This window comes from Ceratotherium simum, chromosome 5 (assembly GCF_057802395.1).
Source record: "Ceratotherium simum simum isolate JZ-2026a chromosome 5, ASM5780239v1, whole genome shotgun sequence".
Classification (NCBI taxonomy): domain Eukaryota; kingdom Metazoa; phylum Chordata; class Mammalia; order Perissodactyla; family Rhinocerotidae; genus Ceratotherium; species Ceratotherium simum.
Window position 1 is genome coordinate 10252143 of NC_141904.1, and position 21178 is coordinate 10273320.

The 21178-nt window shown below is 41.5% G+C and overlaps 1 protein-coding gene across 1 annotated transcript in view; it reads left to right on the forward strand.

Annotated features, from left to right (window-relative positions):
• Positions 1-249: 249 nt before the first annotated feature.
• SLC9A9 (solute carrier family 9 member A9) overlaps positions 250-21178 on the forward strand; it is a 539379-nt gene continuing 518450 nt past the window's right edge. Inside the window, exons 1-2 of the mRNA XM_004419282.3 lie at positions 250-556; positions 16407-16609. Of these exons, the coding sequence (XP_004419339.2) occupies positions 382-556; positions 16407-16609 (378 nt within the window). The 5' untranslated portion in view covers positions 250-381. The remainder of the gene's footprint in view (positions 557-16406; positions 16610-21178) is intronic.

Genomic DNA, 21178 nt, shown 5'->3' on the forward strand with positions numbered 1-21178 from the left:
CTACAATTCACTAGTTATGCAGCTTAAGGAGACTTGCTTGAAACAACAAGATCATAACTCAAGATCTCAGAATGATTGCTTGCAGGTTTGTCCAATATGAAAGATAATGAATTCGTGGAATGAATCAGTTAAGGCAGTAAGAGTCGATGATGAAACCACACTCGGGAGTTTGAAAAGAGACGAGGCTGCTTTAAGAGAGAAACAGGAAGTTGTAACTAGAAGCCATCTGAATGCTAAGCCAGGGCAGAATGCTGGTGAAGTAGCAACTTAAGTGGCAGTGTTTATTCTGAAATCCTCAGGCAGCCAGACTGTCGTGGGCAAACGTTGATAAAATAGCCCTTATCCAGGTTTTTATCTAAGGAATCCTGAGAAGACTGGAGAATGGAGAGAGAGCAAAGGCTCGTGTCAGAGAAGGATGAGTATCAGTTTCAGCATCAGGGAGCGGTGGAGCTGCTTGTCTTTAATTTTTTGCTCATCCTTACCATTTTGACAATCTGGTTATTTAAAAATCATCGATTTCGCTTCTTGCACGAAACTGGAGGAGCGATGGTGTACGGTGAGTGCGGAAATTGTAGGATTGATGTGAAACTTGTTGCTTGGGCGTAATTAGAGACTTGTGCTCAGATGGCAAAGTACCGAAACTGGAGAAAATGTGCTGATTGAAGTGTCATTAGCTTGATGAAAGGTGCTGCAGCATAATGAATGCTTGTCTCTTTCCAGATGAACTGCCGAAATTTGCCTTGTCACAGAGTAAATGTCACAGCCATGTTCTCACGCGGCACATAATGCGAGTCTGTTGACAGATGCTGGTCCATTGTCATGTGGGGAGTGGAAGCAGGGTAGCTGTTTGTTTCTGTAGTGATAGATATGGGGAAGTGATGGCTGTGCAGGCACAAAGAGCACCTTCTTTCACAGGAGGGACTGATGAGCATTATAAAGTTCTAGAAATAACATCTCTTAAAAATGTATGGAGCAAATCCTCTTACATAGACTAGTTTCAAGAAGAAAACTTGCAGAAACGTACCCCACCCCTCCTGTTAGAATAATTGCGTCCAAATCTATTTTAATTATATGAAATAATTATATTATTTTCTTCTAATATACAAGAGTTTCTTTATGCAGTAATTTTCATTTCTTAGCCTGATTTCAGATTTTCTAATTTATAACTATTGTCATTATCAGTTTTATTTGTCATGTATCTTTTTTGGGGGGAAGGGAGCCCAAGGTGTGGAAAAGCATTTGTTTAACATCTTAAACTCCCGAAGTATTGCTCTTTCTGTGCAGTTTACCATGTCATCCCTTTCAGAAAGTTTAATAAAATGTGACAGAGATTATCTAGTCTGTACTCTCATCTTTTAAAGTAAAATGCAAGACACCAGTAGTTTTAAAACTGATCTTATTGACGAAATAGTTTGCTTTACCACTCTTATCTCAGCTTGATAATGGATAGAAACTTTGAACACAATGGGAACAGGTGAGGCATTACTATAATTCATAGCAAAAGATATAGTTATATTTCGCTTCCCTCATTTTGGAAGTCCTGAAGCCTTTTATATCCCCAAGTATCAGGGAACAGGATCAATGCACGTTTTATATGCTAACCATATGATGTCCTGATGTTAACAACATACAGTCATGATTTGAGACCATTAGAAATCCTATGCCTTAGCTGGATCCCACTGTGAGATACTTGAGCTGGGAGGCGGAAGTTTCAGGCTAAGCAGTGTAATTTCTTTCAGGAGACTGTGCTGATCCACTTACAGCACAGAATTAAATTCCTTTGTATTGAGAGTCTTAAAGTACAGGACAGAACTCTCATTTGAGGTGAAAAACCTCACAATCAGGTTAAACAGAAATAGGTAAGCAGAAAGGAAGTGATGCTGTCGGCCGTAAAGCCCTAGGTCCAGTCATTCACCCTTCCCCATCATCAGTAGACCTGGATCTTTTTCTTGAGTTGGTTAATAAATAATCAATGAGGATATGGGATGTAAACTGAGAAGCCAGAAACAGTGTAATTCTTGGTGTTAAAAAGGGCTACATATGGTTTAGCTAAACAACAGAGGTTTAAAAATTACAAACTTTTTTGTAATGACTGTTCTGACTTCCCTTTTCTCCCTACTTCCTCCCAGACCCACAAACTTTTTTAAAGGGAAAGATTTCTTCACAGCCCTGAATTTGATTGAACTATGACTCATTTGCCAATTTCAGCTTATCTGTGATGGAGTCATTGTTGCGTAAAACTTGATTAAATTTTGGTGACCTTTTAAAATTGAAATATACTTTATACTCACAACACATAAGTGTAATTTTTACTTTTGCACCTGAAAAATTCCGGGTTACTTTTAATCCTCAAAAACTCCATGAACCTTTTAAATTGTGGTTGAAGTCATAAAATATTAGCACATTGCACAAGAGTTGAGATGGAATTTCTCTGAATTGCTATTCTTAAGGCAATTTAGGCTTAAAGTTTATAAGATGGGATTATGTTGAGCTGTGTAATTTCTGTCTTTCATGAATCTTTTATGCAAAAGTTATTAGAAGCAAGTTCCGAAACGGTGCAATGTAAAAAGATTATAAAAATTATGAAGACATGCATATATATGTATAACTATTCTGTTACTCGAGTTTTGAGTGTCTTTGAGTTATCATCTTGAACTATATAAGTCAATGAAAAGCTTTTATTTTAGTGTTGTTTAATTTTTTTGTTGACATAGGATTATAATTATTGGAACTTAAGGGGATCTTAGAGGTTATCTTCTTCAGCCACCTCCTTATTCAGGGGAAGAAACTGAATCTCAAAGAAGTGGAGTAACTTCCCCAAAACGGAAAAGTGACTCATGGCAGAGTCCATGTGCTTTTACTTATCCACCTGTCTAATAAGGTTCATGTGCATCTTAAAAGATTTCTCACTGATAATCTCTGAATATAGTCCATATGGTGACTTCTCGTATTTCTTCTCGTATTTCTTCTTCAGGGATGATTGAAATGTTATACCTGAAATGTTTATTAGGGACTTTCTGTCAGTGATGTAATAAAATAGTCTGAAACTATAGGAGAGTAACAAGACGGGACATTCTAATAAACACTTTTTTTGTGTGTGTGAGGAAGATCAGCCCTGAGCTAACATCCAAGCCAATCCTCCTCTTTTTTTGCTGAGGAAGACTGGCCCTGGGCTAACATCCATGCCCATCTTCCTCCACTTTATATGGGACGCCACCACAGCATGGCCTGGCAATCGGTGCGTTGGTGCGCGCCGGGGATCCGAACCCGGGCCGCCAGCAGCGGAGTGTGCACACTTAACTGCTACGCCAGGGGTCGGCCCCCCTAATAAACACTTTTAAATGATAAGGGAAAAGGAGATGCCAAGTGAATTAATTGCCTAGTTATAAATGAATTTGGAGTTCATAGATTGAGAGCTTTAGAGATCATAAGTCCAATATCCTCATTTCACAGGTGAGGAAACAAAGGGAGAGATGGAGGTCATGTAGTTAATTAGTTAGCTGCCGAGCTGGGATTCAACCTCCATCTCTACTACGAGATATCGAAGATATTTTAAAATAAGTAAATTCTTTCACTAATTGTGCTGTGGAAAGGATGTGTCTGGGAGATCCAGATGCATCCTCAAACTGTTTATGCTTTTAGGATTAGTCAGATAGATTCTATTTTCCAGGAAGTCCGAAAGAGTGAAATTATAAAGTAGGACTACATAAACCCCTTTGTCATTAGAGGATGGAACCCATGGTTTTTGCTGGAGCCCTACCAGGGGCATGGTGATAATCAATGGGAAGAAAAGAAACAAAACTATGTTTAAAATGAAAACCTTTAAAAGTCTCTTTTTTTAAAGGAGATGCACATTTGAGAACAAACTGTACCTCAGACATCTCTATTCTATAGACAAATATATTTGTAATAAAACGTTGTCTAAGATTTCATGGTCCATGCTTACCAATGAATTTGGCTGACAGTCTCCTAATGGACTGACTACTGCTCTTGCTCTCATCAACTATTTGTGTAATGTGTCACTTTCACTGTAGCAAGAACCATAAATATTTTTCTCAAGCGCCGAATTTCCTGTAATACCTCAGCCCAGTCTGCCATCTGCCTTTCCGCTGGTATTCCATTCATGTGTGTCAAATGTCCTTTAGAAGACACAATAGATGCTGATGCATTTTATCATTATACCAGGGAATCTAATTAAAAAACTCAAGGGAGCAGGGACTTAGGAAATAAGCAATTAAAGAAAAATGAGGGGAAAAGTGATCAAATAGAACATATAACTGCTCTTTTATAGTTATTGTTAGATACAATCTCCCAGTTGCTAACCTTAAAACATCATATGAAGGGTCATAGAGCCCAAGAAAAATAATGTGTGGTATTTGGTTTGACTCTGTGTTCACTGGCGATGAATTTGATACTCCAAATACAAATAATCCACTGTATGAAAAATAACTTTTCTCTTGGTATTAAGGGTCCTAGGATGCTTTTAAAAATTAGTGGCAGCATTATGAGAATATTTTTGCTTCACCAGGAACAGTAATGGGTAATTGTGTCTCATGACAGTCTATGGGTCTCATTATTTCAAAATTGAAGGATTAGAATCCATTACTGGTTTAAAATATAAGCCATGGTGATATTCATTTAAATTGGACTAAAAGCTTAAATGACTATTAATGGTCAAAATATTGATTGACAGCAGCTGGTGCACTTAGTGCTGCTCACTTGGGGCTCTGTATCCCTTGCTCATTGTTTATAAAAGAAAAATTGCTCCTTGTTCCCTGATAGCATTAAGAATTCGATTACACATCACTAGGGGCTCCCATACTTTATAGGACATTCATAATGCCATGCATTTGAGGGTTGGGATCTGAGTTTAGGGACAGAACAATCTAAACCTCTTAGAATTCTACCTTTGATTTGATGGCCTTACAGTAGAAGAGACAGTCTCTGAATGCTTGTGGAAATTTTGCTCACTGTTTAGTGGGCAGAAGAGAAATGTCAAGCCACGAAGCTCAGATTTTGAATTCATTAAACTATATCATATTAAACTATGTCTGATCATCTATGAGTAAACTTGGCAGTTTAATAGGGTCAATTTAGTTCACTCAACAGCATGTTTTTCAAGATTTAAAGAAAATATAGTTACATAGTGAATCACCGAGGTTTAAAAGCTATGTTTCTTGAAAAATCCTGAGGCTTTAATTTCATCCTAGCACAGCTCGGAGGTTCCTCAGGATGAAATTGGGCTGTTGGACGTGGTGTGGCTCCACCCTGCCGTGTTGCTCTGCCTGGTCCAGCCCCGCCTTCCTGACTGGCAGGCCCACAGGAGATGTTTACTACCGCTTCACACCCGACGCCTGCTTCGAAGGCCCTTCGGAGGCTTTTTACTTATTCAAACGTGGCATGTTTTGTGGAGAAAGCACTGGATGCTCTCTTGGGGATTTGGGATTTTAAATCTTGATGATTTTCTTTTTCTTCAGTAGCTAGATGTATTACGTTGGGCAAGTGACTTAACCTCTGGCTTTTCTTTTTCATCTGTAAAATGAGGAAGAAATGAAATAGATGTCACTAAGCTCCCTTCCAGCTGCAAAAGTCCTTCAGAATTCAGGCCAAGACTGACTTCAGCCGTCAGGCGGCTCTCAGTCACTCCAAGCTAAATCAGCAGCTTTCTCCCCAGAACCCTACCTACCGGCTTCTAACGTATCCAGGCCTTTCTCCCAGACAGCATTTGTTAGTAATTCCACCCCTCTTAGTTCTTCCAGTCCTGCTCCCATTTTGTAATGGTGCTCAGTCAATCCTATTGATTTACTGTCAGAAAGGTGAGGAGAGCGAGTTACACCACCAGAACAGTGAGGGCTGGCTGGATTCAGGGGTTTGTGGACGCATGTCCTATGAAAATCAGAGTAGCTCTGGTTTAATTTCAAGGGATCTGCAGGAAAGGTAATTAGGGTTAAGAGCCCAGTGAACTAAACTTGCTCTCCCTTTTGGTGTAAAAAGGTTGATTTCAGAGCTCAGGGCAAGGTTTTCCATGCTGTAAAGCGTTAGCTGGACGGTGAAGAAGGCTGACAGGAAAAAAAATTGATTCATTTGAAATGTGGTGTTGGAGGAGAGCTCCACGGATACCCTGACTGCCAGAAAGATGAACAAGTGGGTCCCAGAGCAAATTAAGCCTGAACTATAGCTGGAGGCAAAAATGATAAAACTGAGGCTCTCCCACTTTGGGCGCATCATGAGAAGGCAGGATTCTTTGGAAAAGACAATAATGCTGGGAAAATAGAAAGCAGCAGGAAAAGAGGAAGACCAAATATGAGATGGATTGACTCCAAAAGGAAGCTATAGGCATGAGTCCACAGGAGCTGAGGAGGGCTGTTGAGGACAGGACACTGTGGACATCACTCATTCACAGGGTTGCCAGGAGTCGGAGCCAACTGGACGGCATGTAACAAGGCAAAATGTTAGCCAAAGAAAAAGTAGAAAAATCAAAGGCATATTGCTCTCTGTAGGTTTTTAAAAGTTGATTTTAAGAGAATAACCTCCTATATATTCTGCTGTGCTTCTGAATCCCTGAGGAGCTGTAGAGGAAGCCCATAGAGCAAACTATAGGCCTCACAGGATCCCTCTCAGGGTTCTGAAGGCTAATGTGGGTGCACATCAAGAAAACGATTTTGGGGGGCCGGCCCGGTGGCTTAGCGGTTAAGTGCACGTGCTCGGCTACTGGCAGCCCGGGTTCGGATCCCGGGCGCGCACCGACGCACTGCTTGTCCAGTCATGCTGAGGCCACGTTCCACATACAACAACTAGAAGGATGTGCAGCTATGACATACAACTATCTACTGGGGCCTTGGGGAGAAAAAGGGGAAAAAAAGGAGGAGGATTGGCAATAGATGTTAGCTCAGGGCCGGTCTTCCTCAGCAAAAAGAGGAGGATTAGCATGGATGTTAGCTCATGGCTGATCTTCCTCACAAAAAAAAAAAAAAGGAAAATGAATTTGATTCAAACTAGTTACGGAGATATTATATCTAGTCTAAATTGAATTAAAATTGTATGGTTAGGGAAGTGGGGATATGAATAACTAACATTTGTTAAACATAGAGCATGTCAAAATAACATATAATAAAAATAGCTAACACAAATAGCATTTATGATATGAACTATGCTGTCATAAGTACTTTACATATATTAGCTTATTTAATCCTCACAGCTACCATTTTTTAGATGGGGGAAACTGAAGATCCAAAAAATTATGTAACTTACCCAGGTCCCATGTCTGCTAAATGCCATGGCTGGGACACAAACCTTGGCAGTTTGGCTCCATGCAGCCACCAGGTATCACAAACCTGAGTGTGTTTATGTGTGCATGTGTGTTGGAGGGAGGTGTTATCATTTGCAAGTCACAAATGAAGAAACTGACAGTTAGAGACATAAAGTAATTTGCTGGTAATGAGGAGGGCTGAGCTTCAGACCCAGGACCATAAAAACCCGTGTTCTTTCACCTGTATTACACATTTAGCCCTAAACGTGTTGCTGCTATTTAATAAATGTCTACTCTGTGCCAGGTGATGGTGCCTTAGGACGTTTACAGAAGAAACATAGAGATTGAGATATCTAACTATCTGCGTTTTGCTAATCCACAGTCATGCAAAATAGGAGTGATGCTCTTCAGTTTGCATATAAGGACACAGAAACTCAGAAAATTTACAACTTGGACAAGGCTGTGCAGAATAATTGGCAAGAACACCATTTTTGAAAGCCACAGTTGTCGTCTCCTCACATTCGTGATGTGCTCTTGCTCTTGACATGTAACTCTCTCATGAAGTTGAGGAGTGGGGAAAGGTTGGGGAGGCGCAGCAGGTAGTTAAGTTTTTCTTTTACCTTGAAGCTTCAGAAACTTTATACTGTCCATTGCAAAAAGCCCAGCATGGGAAAGACAGTGGGAGCAATATTGTGCAAGTGCATCCATGCCAAGTAGCTGGGTTGGAATGTCCCAGGGAGGGCGATGAGGACGACCTGCAAACGCCTGCCCCAGCATCAGGAAAGCATTGTTGCAGATCCACAGTCATTCTGGTTTTAATTGCCTGTGGTTGCCAGCAAGGGTGTGGAAGGTACTGTACGTAGTTTGAGAAGGGACAGTGCCCTATTCATGTGGATCATGCAAAATAGGCTTTCATCATATGTTAGTTTAATTGAATTGAATTTTTGGAAGAGACTGAAGGTAGAATCATTAGTTACACCTCTGGGTTTTCCAAGGTTTTTGAAACCCATGTGCATGAGCCTGAGAAGGCGTGGATTTTGATGGAGTTCCACAACAGGCGTGGCGCTCACACGGGTGGGAACTATTGTCTTATAGGACAGTGCTTCTCACAGCGAGGTCCGCTGACCAGCGGCATCAGTCTCACCTGAGAACTTGTTAGAAATGCAAATATGTGGGTCTCAACCCAGGCCTACTGAGTCAGAAACACAGGGTAGGGTCCAGCCATCTGCATTTTAATAAAACTTCCAGAAGCTTCTGATGTACTAAAGTTTGAGAACCACTTCACCTGGAAAATAAAATTGAACATGCAGTTCTTAGTTTCGTCTCTATTTTCTCCCATCTTTTCTCTTTCTCACTCCATTTTCTCCTGTGATGAAGAGGGGGTTTGGGAGACAATCTCTATTTGTTGGAAAGTCCCTCCCTCTTTTACTATTTACAATAGTTTGTAGTGTTTCCACCTCTGGTTTGAGAAAACATAGACTGTTTTGTGTAAACATAAAGTAAGAAATCATTTTGTTTTAGTCAGTGTGTATCTAGTTAGAGATCTCTATCTCTATATTTCTTCTGTAAACTTCTTAAGATGATTGCAAGGAAGGGTGTTAGCTGTGTAGAAGTTGGTGGCTGAGATAATTTCTGGAGAAAAGTTATCTATAATGCTATGGTAGGAATCCCAGAGTCTTGTGAAATGTGTGTGTTGTGTGTGTGGATGTGTGTGTGTGTTTTTGTGTATATTGTGTGTGCTCTGTCTGCATGGGTGTGTGTTTGTGTGTGTGTTCATATGTGTGTTTGTGTGCATGTTGTCGGGTATGCACCAAGGATGGGGGCAAACATTGGTCACACCACCGTGGTGGAAGATCTGATGGTTGGGACTTTCTGTCGTTTCCCATGTGACTCTATCCTGTGAGAAGATAGACACTTTGAACGAGGCATCCCAAGGTGGAACAGCTTCATGGACCACTTTCCACCTTGGAATATCCTTGCTGGCTAGTGTTCTGAAACCCCCGTGGGACTCTTTTCTTCACCAAAGCAAGTTGATAGCGAGCTAGCACAAAGCAATAAATTGTGTCACTTTTTAGCAGCACCCACACTTTCCTTTAGTTCTTTGAATTTAGAAGGGTGGTGGGAGGGCAGAGAAAGAACAAAAGCCCTAAATAACCAGAAGGCATTGTATATTTTTACTCTCATTTCTATCCCTGACTAATCTCAGGGTAAAACTAAACCGGGGGGTAAACGTTAGGAAACGCATTTAGCATTTGAAATTCAAATCCATATCATCTCTATAAATCAGTGTTCTGACAGACTTCAATAAAATGGAGGAGATAGATAAATATCAAGTAAAAAGTTAACCATTGTGGAGACACCACTTAAAGTCTAATATTTGTGAATACTATCCACAGACAGTTAAATGACGTCCATCAACTTGGCTTCCTTAGAATATTTGTCACACCCTTTCCTTCTTCATTCCCGCATTTGAATCGTATTTTTTATATCTGAGTGACTAAAATAATATTGCCGGTTTCCTGCCTTAAAGAATCTCTCACTGTAAAAAATCAATGGTAAAGAACACTTTTTGGTAATAGTGATGAAGAATACTCTTCACTGGGCTTTATTTTATTCCTGTTATCTTGAAATTCCTCTACTCAGATGCCTTTGCTAAATTCTTCCTCACGTACATGTGCATATAAACTAATTCTGACTTTAACTTCCTCTCCATGTCATCGTCGTATCTCAATTCTCTTTTCTCCCTTCAGATAATGTCTCCACATGCAGCTTCCTCTGCTCCGAAACAGAGCAAATCTGCTTCTCACAAAGAGCTCACTCAGTTCTTCCGCAGGACCTTCTTGCCAACCATCCCTCCCTCTTGAACACTCTCTGTTCCTCAGCTGTTCTGGGGCCCTTGATCTCAGCTGCCCTAGTTGGCTGTCCCAAATTGCTTCATGTGCCTGATTGGCACCGTGCTCACGGATTTCTGTATGCTTCTCCCTAGAAAGTCCATGCCCTCTTCTCTACCTGGCAAACTTCTATGCATCCTTAAGAACCTCCTCTGTGAAGCCTTTCCTAACACTTTTGGGGGGTGGAGTTAGTTGTTCTCTCCTTTAGGGTTCCTTAGGACTGTGTACATTCAGTTGTTAAAAGAAAGTAAAAACATCTGTATCTCTTAGGATGCAATCAGCTGCTAGTAACAGAAACCATGACTGAAACAGACTTAAACAATAAGGACATTTATTATCTCCGGTAACTAGAAGCCCAGAGCAGTCTTCAGGGCTGGTTGATTCAGCAGGCTGCTATTGTCATTAAGGACCCAGGGTCTTTCCTTTTCTCTGTTCTGCTCTTCTCCTGGCTGACTTCAGCCTCAGGCTGGCAGCAAGGTGGGTGTGGCACATGCTGGTGTCCTCAGCGAGCCCAGCCATATCCTGAGGAAGAAGAGAGCTCATCTCTCCTCTGTCTCTCTCTTAGGCTGTCAGGACTCTTCTAAGAAGCGCCCTGGCCAGCTTCTCATCACTTTTTATTCAGCAGAATAGAGTCGATACATGCCGTCCTAGCACCAGTCATCACAAGCGGAATGGGAACACCCTTGGAATTGAGAGTGAGGTCAACTTATCCTGAGCACACGGCTGTGTGGGGAGGGGTAGATGTCTGAACAAATTGGGGCTTTGCTGGGAAGAAGAGGGCATGGATGCAGGGTTGGCAATCAACAGTGTCTGATACACTTATCAAATTGAATATAATATTATATAGCTTAAGGATTTATCTTCTTGTTTTAGTAAGGGGCAGTGCCTCATTTACCTAGGTTATTCTTAGTAGCCGCTCAATGCATAGAGAGTGAAAGAACTACTACACAATCTTCATGTATTAACTGCATTTGCTTAGTCTCCTAAATTCTCTCCAGTATCACGTGGCATCTAAATATGTACCTGTGTAATAGTCTGATTAGGTACATGTGTACAACTGGGCTTGTTGCACTGTGTGACTCCAAAGACACCACTTCTACAGAAACAGAATCTGAAGGGACCCTGCTGGAGTGTGCCATGCAGGGTGGCAGTGTAGGCACGCACTCATAGGTGTGCACATAGCCAAAAGGATTTTAACACTCTGTGTTTTAAAAACCATCCTGTAATCTGTTTCGTTATATATAAATTTAATTATTATTATATATATATGTAAATCCCTATTCATATTCCTCTAAGAAAAGCCCCTTTAGGAAAATGCTCTGGCATCATGTAGAATGAATGTCAGTAAGATGCAGGGGAATTGGCTATGAAACGCAAGCCTAATATAAGAAGAACTGAGGAAACACTTGTACTTTATTCTTACTGGAAATCAGGACCACAGGATTGGGCAGGAAGAAAAGGGCTGGTAGGATTAAAATACTGTAATATTTTAGGGCCAGGACCGTATTTTATTCGTTTTTATAACTCCCACAAGTGCTAGCAATGTCTTGTGTGTCTGTGGCATGAAAGCAGAATGAGGGAGAAGGGAGTGCAGTTTTCTCATATTTTCGTTGTGGAGAATGAAGTGAGAGCCAGTCCAGGAAGACAAGTCTCGTATATCTAAATGCCTCTCATCTGGAGTGCTCGTGAGGCTAGCCTCTTGCCTTCCTCCCTCCCTCCTTTCTTCTCCCACAAACATCACCGTGTTAACTGCATGGTGGGCATCTGCTATGAAGTTCTACTGAGAGCTCTTCAAGGACAGGAAGATCACAGCATTTGGTGTGATGTTCCCTACACGTGACATTTTAAAATGTTGGTCACTGACTGACTACATTAACTCAGAAGATACTTTTTTCTTGACCCCAAGGGGGTTTGTGGATTCGGAGAAAGTTGAGTTACAATTCTGCCTAAAGTGTTTGGCCTTTCCAGAGGAAAAGAGATGAAGAATAGCACAGAGTCTTTGCCCTAAACAGTCTCGTCGTCTAGTGGGGAAGACAAAGCCAAGGTCTGCAAAGCAATGCTGCATAATATAAGTCTTTATAAAATTGGGCAATAAAGAGTATGGTTCAAACTGTGGGTGCTGTAGGAACTCAAAGATGAGGAACTCCGTGAGCACAGGCTGCATCAGAGCACCGCCCCCCACAGGTGGGACTTGAGGTGGACTTTGTAGGATGATGAGTGCTTTAGGGATGAGGCCTATTGTCCAAGATCCATCCCAGGGCTTCTAGGCGGTTGGAGAGGTCAGGGTTCATGAGAGAGCAGGTCCACACTGCTGCTGCCCTGGATGCCCAGACGCCCAGCCTTGTAAGGACAGGGGATGCATCTGGTCTAGAGTTTCGGCCTGGAGAAGGTGACGCCACCAGCTGCCCAGGGGGCAGAGCTCAGTGGAGTGCCATGGTTGTGAGGATACAACCTGGGACCAGGGCTGTGCCCATCTGTGCTGGGTGGTGTTGCTTTGCTGGGGCGGGCTAGCTCCTTTTCTCCTGGGCAGGTGGGGTCCTGGTTCACGGCTTACCAATGAGAGTGGTGGTTTGTGTCCATAAGCTGTGACAGCCAGTCACCTCTTTCCTGCTTCTGTGCACAAGTGGTCAGTGCTTTCTCTATCCTGTGTCTTTGCGTGGGTATAAAAACAACCCCCTTTCATTAGCATTTTCTTCCTGCCAGCAGTCCTACTTTGTCACCGGCTCTCATACGATAATGTGCTGGAGTGTGTTAATGCAACACTCCGTATTTGTGTCAGCATGTGGCTAAAGCACTGAGTGGGTGTTTGGCTGTTAAAGTATTATGAGGCTCTGTGGGTAGGGGTCTGGCCTCTGAAAAATGAGGATTTTCCAGTTGCTGCTACTGCAGTGGGTCACACAAATGGGTGCGTGCGTTTGTTAACCGAGTGTGCTGTAAGGCTGTGGTTTCCCTGCTGGCCCTTACACGCCCCCATGACGATGATTCTGCTCAACCTTTGGGGTTGGGGAGAAGTGGGGCCAGAGCCTTTTGTCTAACGTGTTAATTTGGGTCCTCCGAGAAGGGGACCCCGGGAAGAGATTAGTTATGCAAAAGATTTATTGGGGAAACTCCTCTGGGGGAAAATGGGGAGGGAGCCTGGGGATGCTGGGTCAGCTGTCAGACCCTGGTGCAGCCCCAACTCCTGTGGAGAGAGGGATGGAAGGAGGGCTGGGTAGGAGAAACTGTAGGCTGTGGTGCAATTCTAAGAAAGGTTTGGCAAGGCTGATGGTGGCTCCTTGAGCCATGATGGCCCTTCAGAGGAGCCTCTTCTCCCTTTCTTAGTCTCCCTGCTGTGCTCAGTCGTTGGCTGGCCTCAGCACGAATGCAGTCACGGATCCCAGAGCACAGGAGCAGAGACCGTCAGTCAACTACACTCCTCGCCGAGGGAGATGAGAGGCGCATTTTCATGGCCATTACATCTGGTCACTTCTGGCAGCAAGCAGCTTACTCCATTTACTCCAGAGTGCCTCTTCTGGAAGGCCGGGACCAGAGCAAGTGCAGAGGGCCAGGCAGGGCCATTTAAGTTTTGAGGCCTTGTATGAATTTAATTACAGGGCCCCAGATACTAGGCACTCATTATCATGACCAATAGTTGTTTTCCCTGCTTTGGAAAAAACAGTGGACACATCATGTTTACTTTTTATTACTGCATTGAAAGCATATTGCAAAAATAAATGGCTTACCTTCTGGGAATTTTGAATGATATTAATACAGGTTCTTTCTGTTCAGGCTCCATTCTTTATCTACCACTTAAGTAGAAAGCAGAGGTCATAGTATCCCTCATGGTACCTGCCGAATAACTTTTAGAAAATGAATCCTTCCTAGGCAGAGAGTGTTGGAAAGTGATGGTCTTACATAGCCCCCCTAAACCACCCAGCATGTGGATGATGTGTCTTCCCTTCCCTTTCCTGACTAGTTTTATGGTATTGACACTGCATGTGGAAGGTGCCCACTGCTCGGTGGCGGATTGAGCGCTCATGGTGGTTCCATACCCATCATTTATTTTCTCTTGCTCACAAAGGTTAGGATACAGCATTTCTCACTGCTACGGAGGAGTGGGCCAGATGCTGAGGTAAGAATAAGTAATATAAAAATATCCTTGCAAGAAATCTGTTCTCCTTCTCACCTCTTCCTCTAATTAGTTCTCCATGTTGTTGCTAAAGTGATAGTTCTTATATGAAAACCTGATTGTTTTACTCTCCTGCCTAAAATCTTTCAATGGTTCTACATTACCTTTGAGTTAAAAATACAAACTTCTTAGCATGACAGAGGAGCCTTTTTATGACCCAGTCCCTGCCTATGGTCTGCAGTCTAGAGTCCTCTCTCTTTCTATCTCTGTCTCTGTCTTTATCTCTGTCTCTCTCTCTCTCATTTGTTCTGGTCTTACACCACTACTGACTCCCTAAATCCACCAGATTTCTTAAATCCCTCTATGTTTATACATTATATTAGGTTATCCTAGTGACTGTTAGCACAGAAACACTAACATGTCAGTGACCACACAATGGAGGTTAACTTTTCACGCACATAACAATGCAGGTATTTCTGGTTGGTAGATGGTTTTCCCCCAGCAGGTGTCTCAGGGACCCAGGCTTCTTCAGTCTGGTGACTCTGTCTCTCTATAGGACTTTTGTTTCCTCCCCCTCCATCTCATAGATGGGGAAAGAGAAGGGAGAAAACTCGCTTACTTTTTCGATGCTGTGGCCCAGAAGTGGCACAAATCACTTTTGCTTATATTCCCTTGGTGAGAACCCAACCAGAAGCAAGACAGCCAGGAAACACAATTCCCGGCCGAGCAGCCACTTCCCGACAGCTATCCTACACATTGGAGAATGTAAATCCTGGGGAACTGGTAGCTGTCTCTGCTGTCACTCACATGCTGCCACCCACGTGTGCAGCCTGGAGCCCAATTCATTCCCTGATTCAGCTCATCTGGACAAATCTTATATGACCTTTTAAGATTCATCTAAAGCTTTGCATCATTCAAAGGCTTTGGAGTGTCTCCTCTGTACTCATATAACACAGAGTGCTTACCAGCTGTCATAGCACATGTCACGTTGAATTATAATTGTTTGCTTATGGGTCTTCATTTTACAAACTTGAGCTCCTGTAGGACTGGGACTGTGTTTTTATTTTAAATCTATAAATGCCTGGCACAAAATATACACCCAACAAATATTTTATTAAATAAATGAAAAGCTATTAGAGGACTAGATTCATAAGAGAGTGGTAAAACCTCCAACATTTGCTGTTTTAAAGAGTAAATTGTGGATTTATCCTAAAACACATACATCAATCCTAATTTTGAACTGAGGAATGTGTAGACTTCTGAAGTTTCTTTGCTATTTGTTAATAAATCTAATATTAAGAAAGTTCACAGTTATCAGATTACCATGAGCATTCTAACAGAGTTTGTACACTTAAAAGTCAAGGATTGTTAGTTGGGTTCAACTCTTCACTAAAAGGAATGTTATATCATTAGGATGCATTTGGCTACAGGTAAGCAGAAACTTGATTCAAAATCGGTTGAAAAATTAGAGAATGTGTTATGTCACGTAGCAAAAAGTCTAGAATTAGGGTTGCTCCAGGATAGGTTGATCTGTTGACTCAGTGAAGTCATCCAAGGCCTGGATTCTGTCTGTGTCTTCTTCCTACCATCCTCAGTATATTGACTATGTCCTTGGACTGGATCCGCTCAAAGTCACAAGATAGTGCCAGCAAAAAATGGAGAAACATGTTGCCTTGGTCACATACTGAGGGAGAGCACAAGAACACCTCTCCCGCAAGCATGGTACAGAAATGCTTCCTGCGTCTGATGGGGCTGTCTTAGCTGTGTGCGGATCTGTGGACCAGAAACTTTCTCCAGGGGAATCCCATCTCCAGACTGATTAGATCACCCAGTATCTGTCATAGAGCAGAGGTTTTTTGAAGCACTCGGATGGATAGAAGAGGTGGGTAGCTCTTCTCTCCAAAATTTTTGGGTCTATTAGGAAGGAAAAAAGGGGAATATATGCTGGATATTCAAGCAATAGTGTCCACCGAAAATATTTAACAAGACAATCTATCGGACTGGTATCTGTGGAAGAGTGAACAATTTTCTAAACCAGGCGATGACCCAACCCTTTCTCCTGCCACTCCTACAAGTTCCAAATCATATATTTAAAGCGTCTGATAGTGAACATTTTAGTTTGCCTTCCTCCAGTGCAATTATTTATTCTTTATTTTAGGCCTCATAATGGGATTAATCTTACGATATGCTACGGCGCCAACTGATATTGAGAGTGGGACTGTGTATGACTGTGGGAAACTGGCCTTCAGTCCATCAACTCTGCTGATTAATATCACTGACCAAGTTTATGAATACAAATACAAGAGAGAGATAAGCCAGCACAACATCAATCCTCATCAAGGCAATGCTATACTTGAAAAGGTAAGGATTCTATCTGGTCATATATTTTTGTTTTCCACTATAAATAATTGCATCGTATATGAATCACCATATGTAATGCATTCACACACCTGTATACAGTAGTCACCCCTTATCTGCAGTTTTACTTTCTGTAGTTTCAGTTACCCATAGTCAGAAAATATTAAAAAGAAAATTCCAGAAATAAACAATTCATAAGTTTTAAATTGTGCGCTGTTCTGAGTAGCATGATGAAATCTCATGCTGTTCCGCTCCATCCTGCCGGAAAAGTAAATCATCCCTTTGTCCGGTGTATCCACACTGTATACGCTACCTGCCCGTTGGTCACTTGGTAGCCGTCTCGGTTATCAGATCAACTGTCACAGTATCGCAGTGCTTGTGTTCAAGTCACCCTCATTTTACTTAATAATGGCCCCCAAAATGCAAGAGTAGTGATTCTGGCAGTTCAGACACACCAAAGAGAAGCTGTAGAGTGCTTCCTTTAAGTGCAAGGGTTAAAGTTCTCTCCTTAAGGAAAGAAAAAAAATCATATGCTGGAGTTGCTAAGATCTACAGTAAGAATAAATCTTCTGTTCATGAAATTGTGAAGAAGGGAAAAGAAATTTGTGCTAGTTTTGCTGTCACACCTCCAACTGCAAAAGTTATGGCCACAGTGTTTGATAAGTGCTTAGGTAAGATGGAAAAGGCGTTAAATTTGTGGCTGGAAGACATGAACAGAAACTTCCGATTGACAGCAACGTGTTGTGACAGAAAGCATTGAGCCTATACGAAGACTTCAGCAAGGGATCCCCTGAAATGAGTGACATGAGCCATTTACTGCAAGTAGGGGATGGTTACACAGATTCAGGAATAGGTTTGGACTGAAAGAGAGAGATCACATTCACATAACTTTTATTACAGTATATTGTTATAATTGTTACATTTTATTATTAGTTATTTTTGCTAATTTCTTACTGTGTCTAATTTATAACTTAAACTTTACCATAGGTATGTATGCATAGGAAAAAATCATAGTGTATATATAGGGTTTGGTACTATCTATGGTTTCAGAAATCCACTAGGGGTCTTGGAACGTATCCTCCGTGGATAAGGGGACTACTGTGTGTCCTTTTACGACACCACACTGTTGGAGAGATTTAGTTGACTAAGGGGTTAACACCTTGATATACTCTTATTGTAAGCTCAGTTGTCTGTATTTTCTTCTAGATGTTGGAAAAGAATGGTTTTTAGTATAATTATTTTGAAAGCCAGAATTACCTTAGGTAAAAAGATAATAATTCAGCTGACAATGCCTTTCACGATACTTGATTCAAGTTTTCACACGTGAGTTTTAAGTGTCATTGTATACATTGCCAGCTGGCTACTGAGTTCAAGTCTCCCTTAAGTAAAAAGGAAAATGGAAGGGAATGAAAAAATTGGCACTTGCAAACCTCTATCTAGGATAACTGGCTCTTGGCTGCCAGCACAGAACACTGGCCCCTTGGCTGCTTATAAATGTACTGACACACAGTCACTCTCAAGAGATCTTGACTCCATCAGTTTAGTTGGGGAATTTTAGGTAAAAAAATAAAAATTGTGAAGTGATTCAGCTTTTAAAAATGGTTTTCTTATTGCAAATTTGTGAACTGCTTCAGATATTGGAAGGAAAACTTCCTTCTACTCTCAGGGCTCTGGGTCAGAAAACAGGTGAGGTTCCCTTTTGTGGTGCCTTGTGGGTTCTGGATCAGTCTTTGGAATAAGTGAATTCATGGTTGATGATACAAGTATGTGCTAAGAAACAGGATCTCATGAGACTTATTCCAGATCCTTGTGAGTCAGAGCTGAGAACTTCCTTGATATTATGATAGTGCATTTTATCACTTTTATCCCATATGGACTTAGTTTTCTTTAATATATACATTTTTTTTTTTTTCCATTTTGAGAGATTTGGGGCAGGAGGGGAGACACTTGGTCTGCCATTTATCCTCATTCAAGATGGGTAATTTTTAGAATTCCTTTATTTTTTCCACATTATCTTCTGCTAGCACATTTCTAGATTAACTTCCTCCTAGCACTTGGTGAGGGCTCAGGAACAGCAAATGAATTATATTAGCCTAAATCAGACTTAGTTAGGAAAGTGAAATGAAGTACACAAAAAACAAATTAAACAATGTATTTCTGAAATAAATAGGAGCAACTTCTAGATCTTCTGCTGTTTTGGATGATCTCTTCTATGTGATTCTTTCTGTTTGCGTGGATAATAGAAAATTATCTTGAAATAAATAATTTTTTAATGACCTTATTAGCAGCATAGGATTTTAATTAAAACACACTCTTCAGTTTTACCTTTGCTTAGTACCCGGACATAGATTAAGTATTTCCCTCCTCACTCTCTTACCTATTTTTTTTTTTTGTGAGGAAGACCAGCCCTGAGCTAACATCCCATGCCAATCCTCCTCTTTTTCACTGAGGAAGACGCCCTGCGCTAACATCTGTGCCCATCTCCTTCTACTTTATATGGGACACCGCCACAGCATGGCTTAACAAGCGGTGCGTGGGTGCACGCCCGGGATCCGAACCGGCGAACCCCGGGGCCACTGAAGCAGAGCGCGTGCACTTAACCACTTGTGCCACCAGTCCGGCCCCTCTGTTACCTATTTTTATCTGCATTTCTAAGCAGCACTATTTCTCCAAATGGGTTGACCCCCAAAGATGCTGAAATTATCTCTCTCACTACAGTAATTTTGTTCTCTAACAGGATTTCTAACAAACACATGATGAGAAATTTCATTACTGTATTATTGACATAGTGACTCCTTTATCAGCAGCCAAACTCCAGAGTTTGATGTTGAAAAATTAAGGCAAGAGATGAAGAAAATGTCTAAGTTATTAGGGCCTTCTTGGTTTTTTTGTTGGGTGGATTACGTGTTCTGCACATAAAGTGTTTAATTGACCTTGAGTGGCTAAGGGATTTTCTAGATTAATTCTAAATCATGTGACTCCTTGAGTCACGATTAGCATTTGTTCCTCCAAGCAGCCAAAATTGGCAATAGGCAACTCAGCACCCAGAGTAAATCGTCCCCTCCTTGCTGGTGGAAAAAGGGGCATCCACTGGTACACCATATTAGACGACTTTAAGTGGAAAGGATCTAGTTCATAAACGGCCAGAATATATCTTAACGCACATTTGTTGCTTATGTGTCAATTTGGGGGACCCTAGTTAGTCTGCAAAAATGAAAAACCGATAGTCTGTCTTCCTTACTGAGAATTCTTCACTGCATGCAACTATTTATATCAATAGATCAATCTGTGTCAGAGCAAAAGGATTTCAAAAAAGGGTCCATTCATTGGAAGGCTTGTAGGGAGGTTTATATGGAGCAATGGGAAAAGAATTCAGGACTAGACTGATCTGCCATACGCTCTTAGTAAGTTCCTTGAACTGCATAATCTCCAACTTTCTTATTTGTGAAGTGGGGAGATTAGAACTATTTTGTAGAATTATTTTAATGTATAAATGAGATGATGTATGTAAAGTGCTTGGTGACCACAAGGCCCTTTACATTGCACTGCTATCACTGCCTCTTCTACTACCACTGCCACGCCTAATACCACCGCCAAGGCCATCGCCACTGCACTACCTCTAACACCAGTGCTACCATTGCTGCTACTAGATAATGTTTGAATGCTTAATATATGCCAGGGATTAATGAAATGTGTGTTTGTTTGTTTCATTTATTTAACATCCATTGGGGAGACAAAACCAATGCATAATATGTGCCTGTATATAATTCAGTTCTAAATTGTATCATATGCGTTATAAGGACTATAAAACTTTACAGATTAGTGGTCACAGATACTTGAGCTTGTTAGGAGGGCTTCCTTGAGAGGGGCTTTGTAGGGTGGATATGGTTTGGATAGGCAGTAGGTATTCAGTTCAGAAATGTCACTGGGCAGGATGGATTGGAGGGTGAGGCTGCAGGGTGTGGTTATCTGGGTAAGAGGGGAAGACGGCTTCATGGAGGCTTTGGATCAACAGAACCTGCTTGATTTATAGAAACAGCGTGAAGAGAAGAATCTAAGATTTCAAGGTTTCAGGCCTGACTGGGAGAATGAGAGTCCCAGGAAAGAAGTAAAGGAGGGAAAGAAGATTTGAGGAAGAGGATGGGTGAAAATGCCCCTGGATCTGCAAATAGAGATCATCTAATTTAGAGCAAGACAGAGACTTGACCACATTAAGTTAAACCCTGTCATTTTATAGATGAGTAAAACAACAACTTAAGCACTAAGATTGATTTAAGTCAGTAGTTCCCAACCTTGTCTGCACTTTGGAGTCACTTGAAGCTTCAAAAAATCCTGATGCTTGTGTTGCTACCCTGGAGTTTGTGATTTTACTGGTCTAGGGTGTGGCCTGAGCTTTGGGACTTTTAGAAGATCACTGGGTGGTTCTACTGGGCAGACAAGTCTAGGAACCACTGATTTAAGTCTATGTTGTGTTCAGGTGAATATGGTGAGGAGAGAAATGCCCCTTTTATGCTTCTGAGAGCTTGGTAGTGGATATACAGCTAGAATATTTGGAAATTATCATCTTGGAGT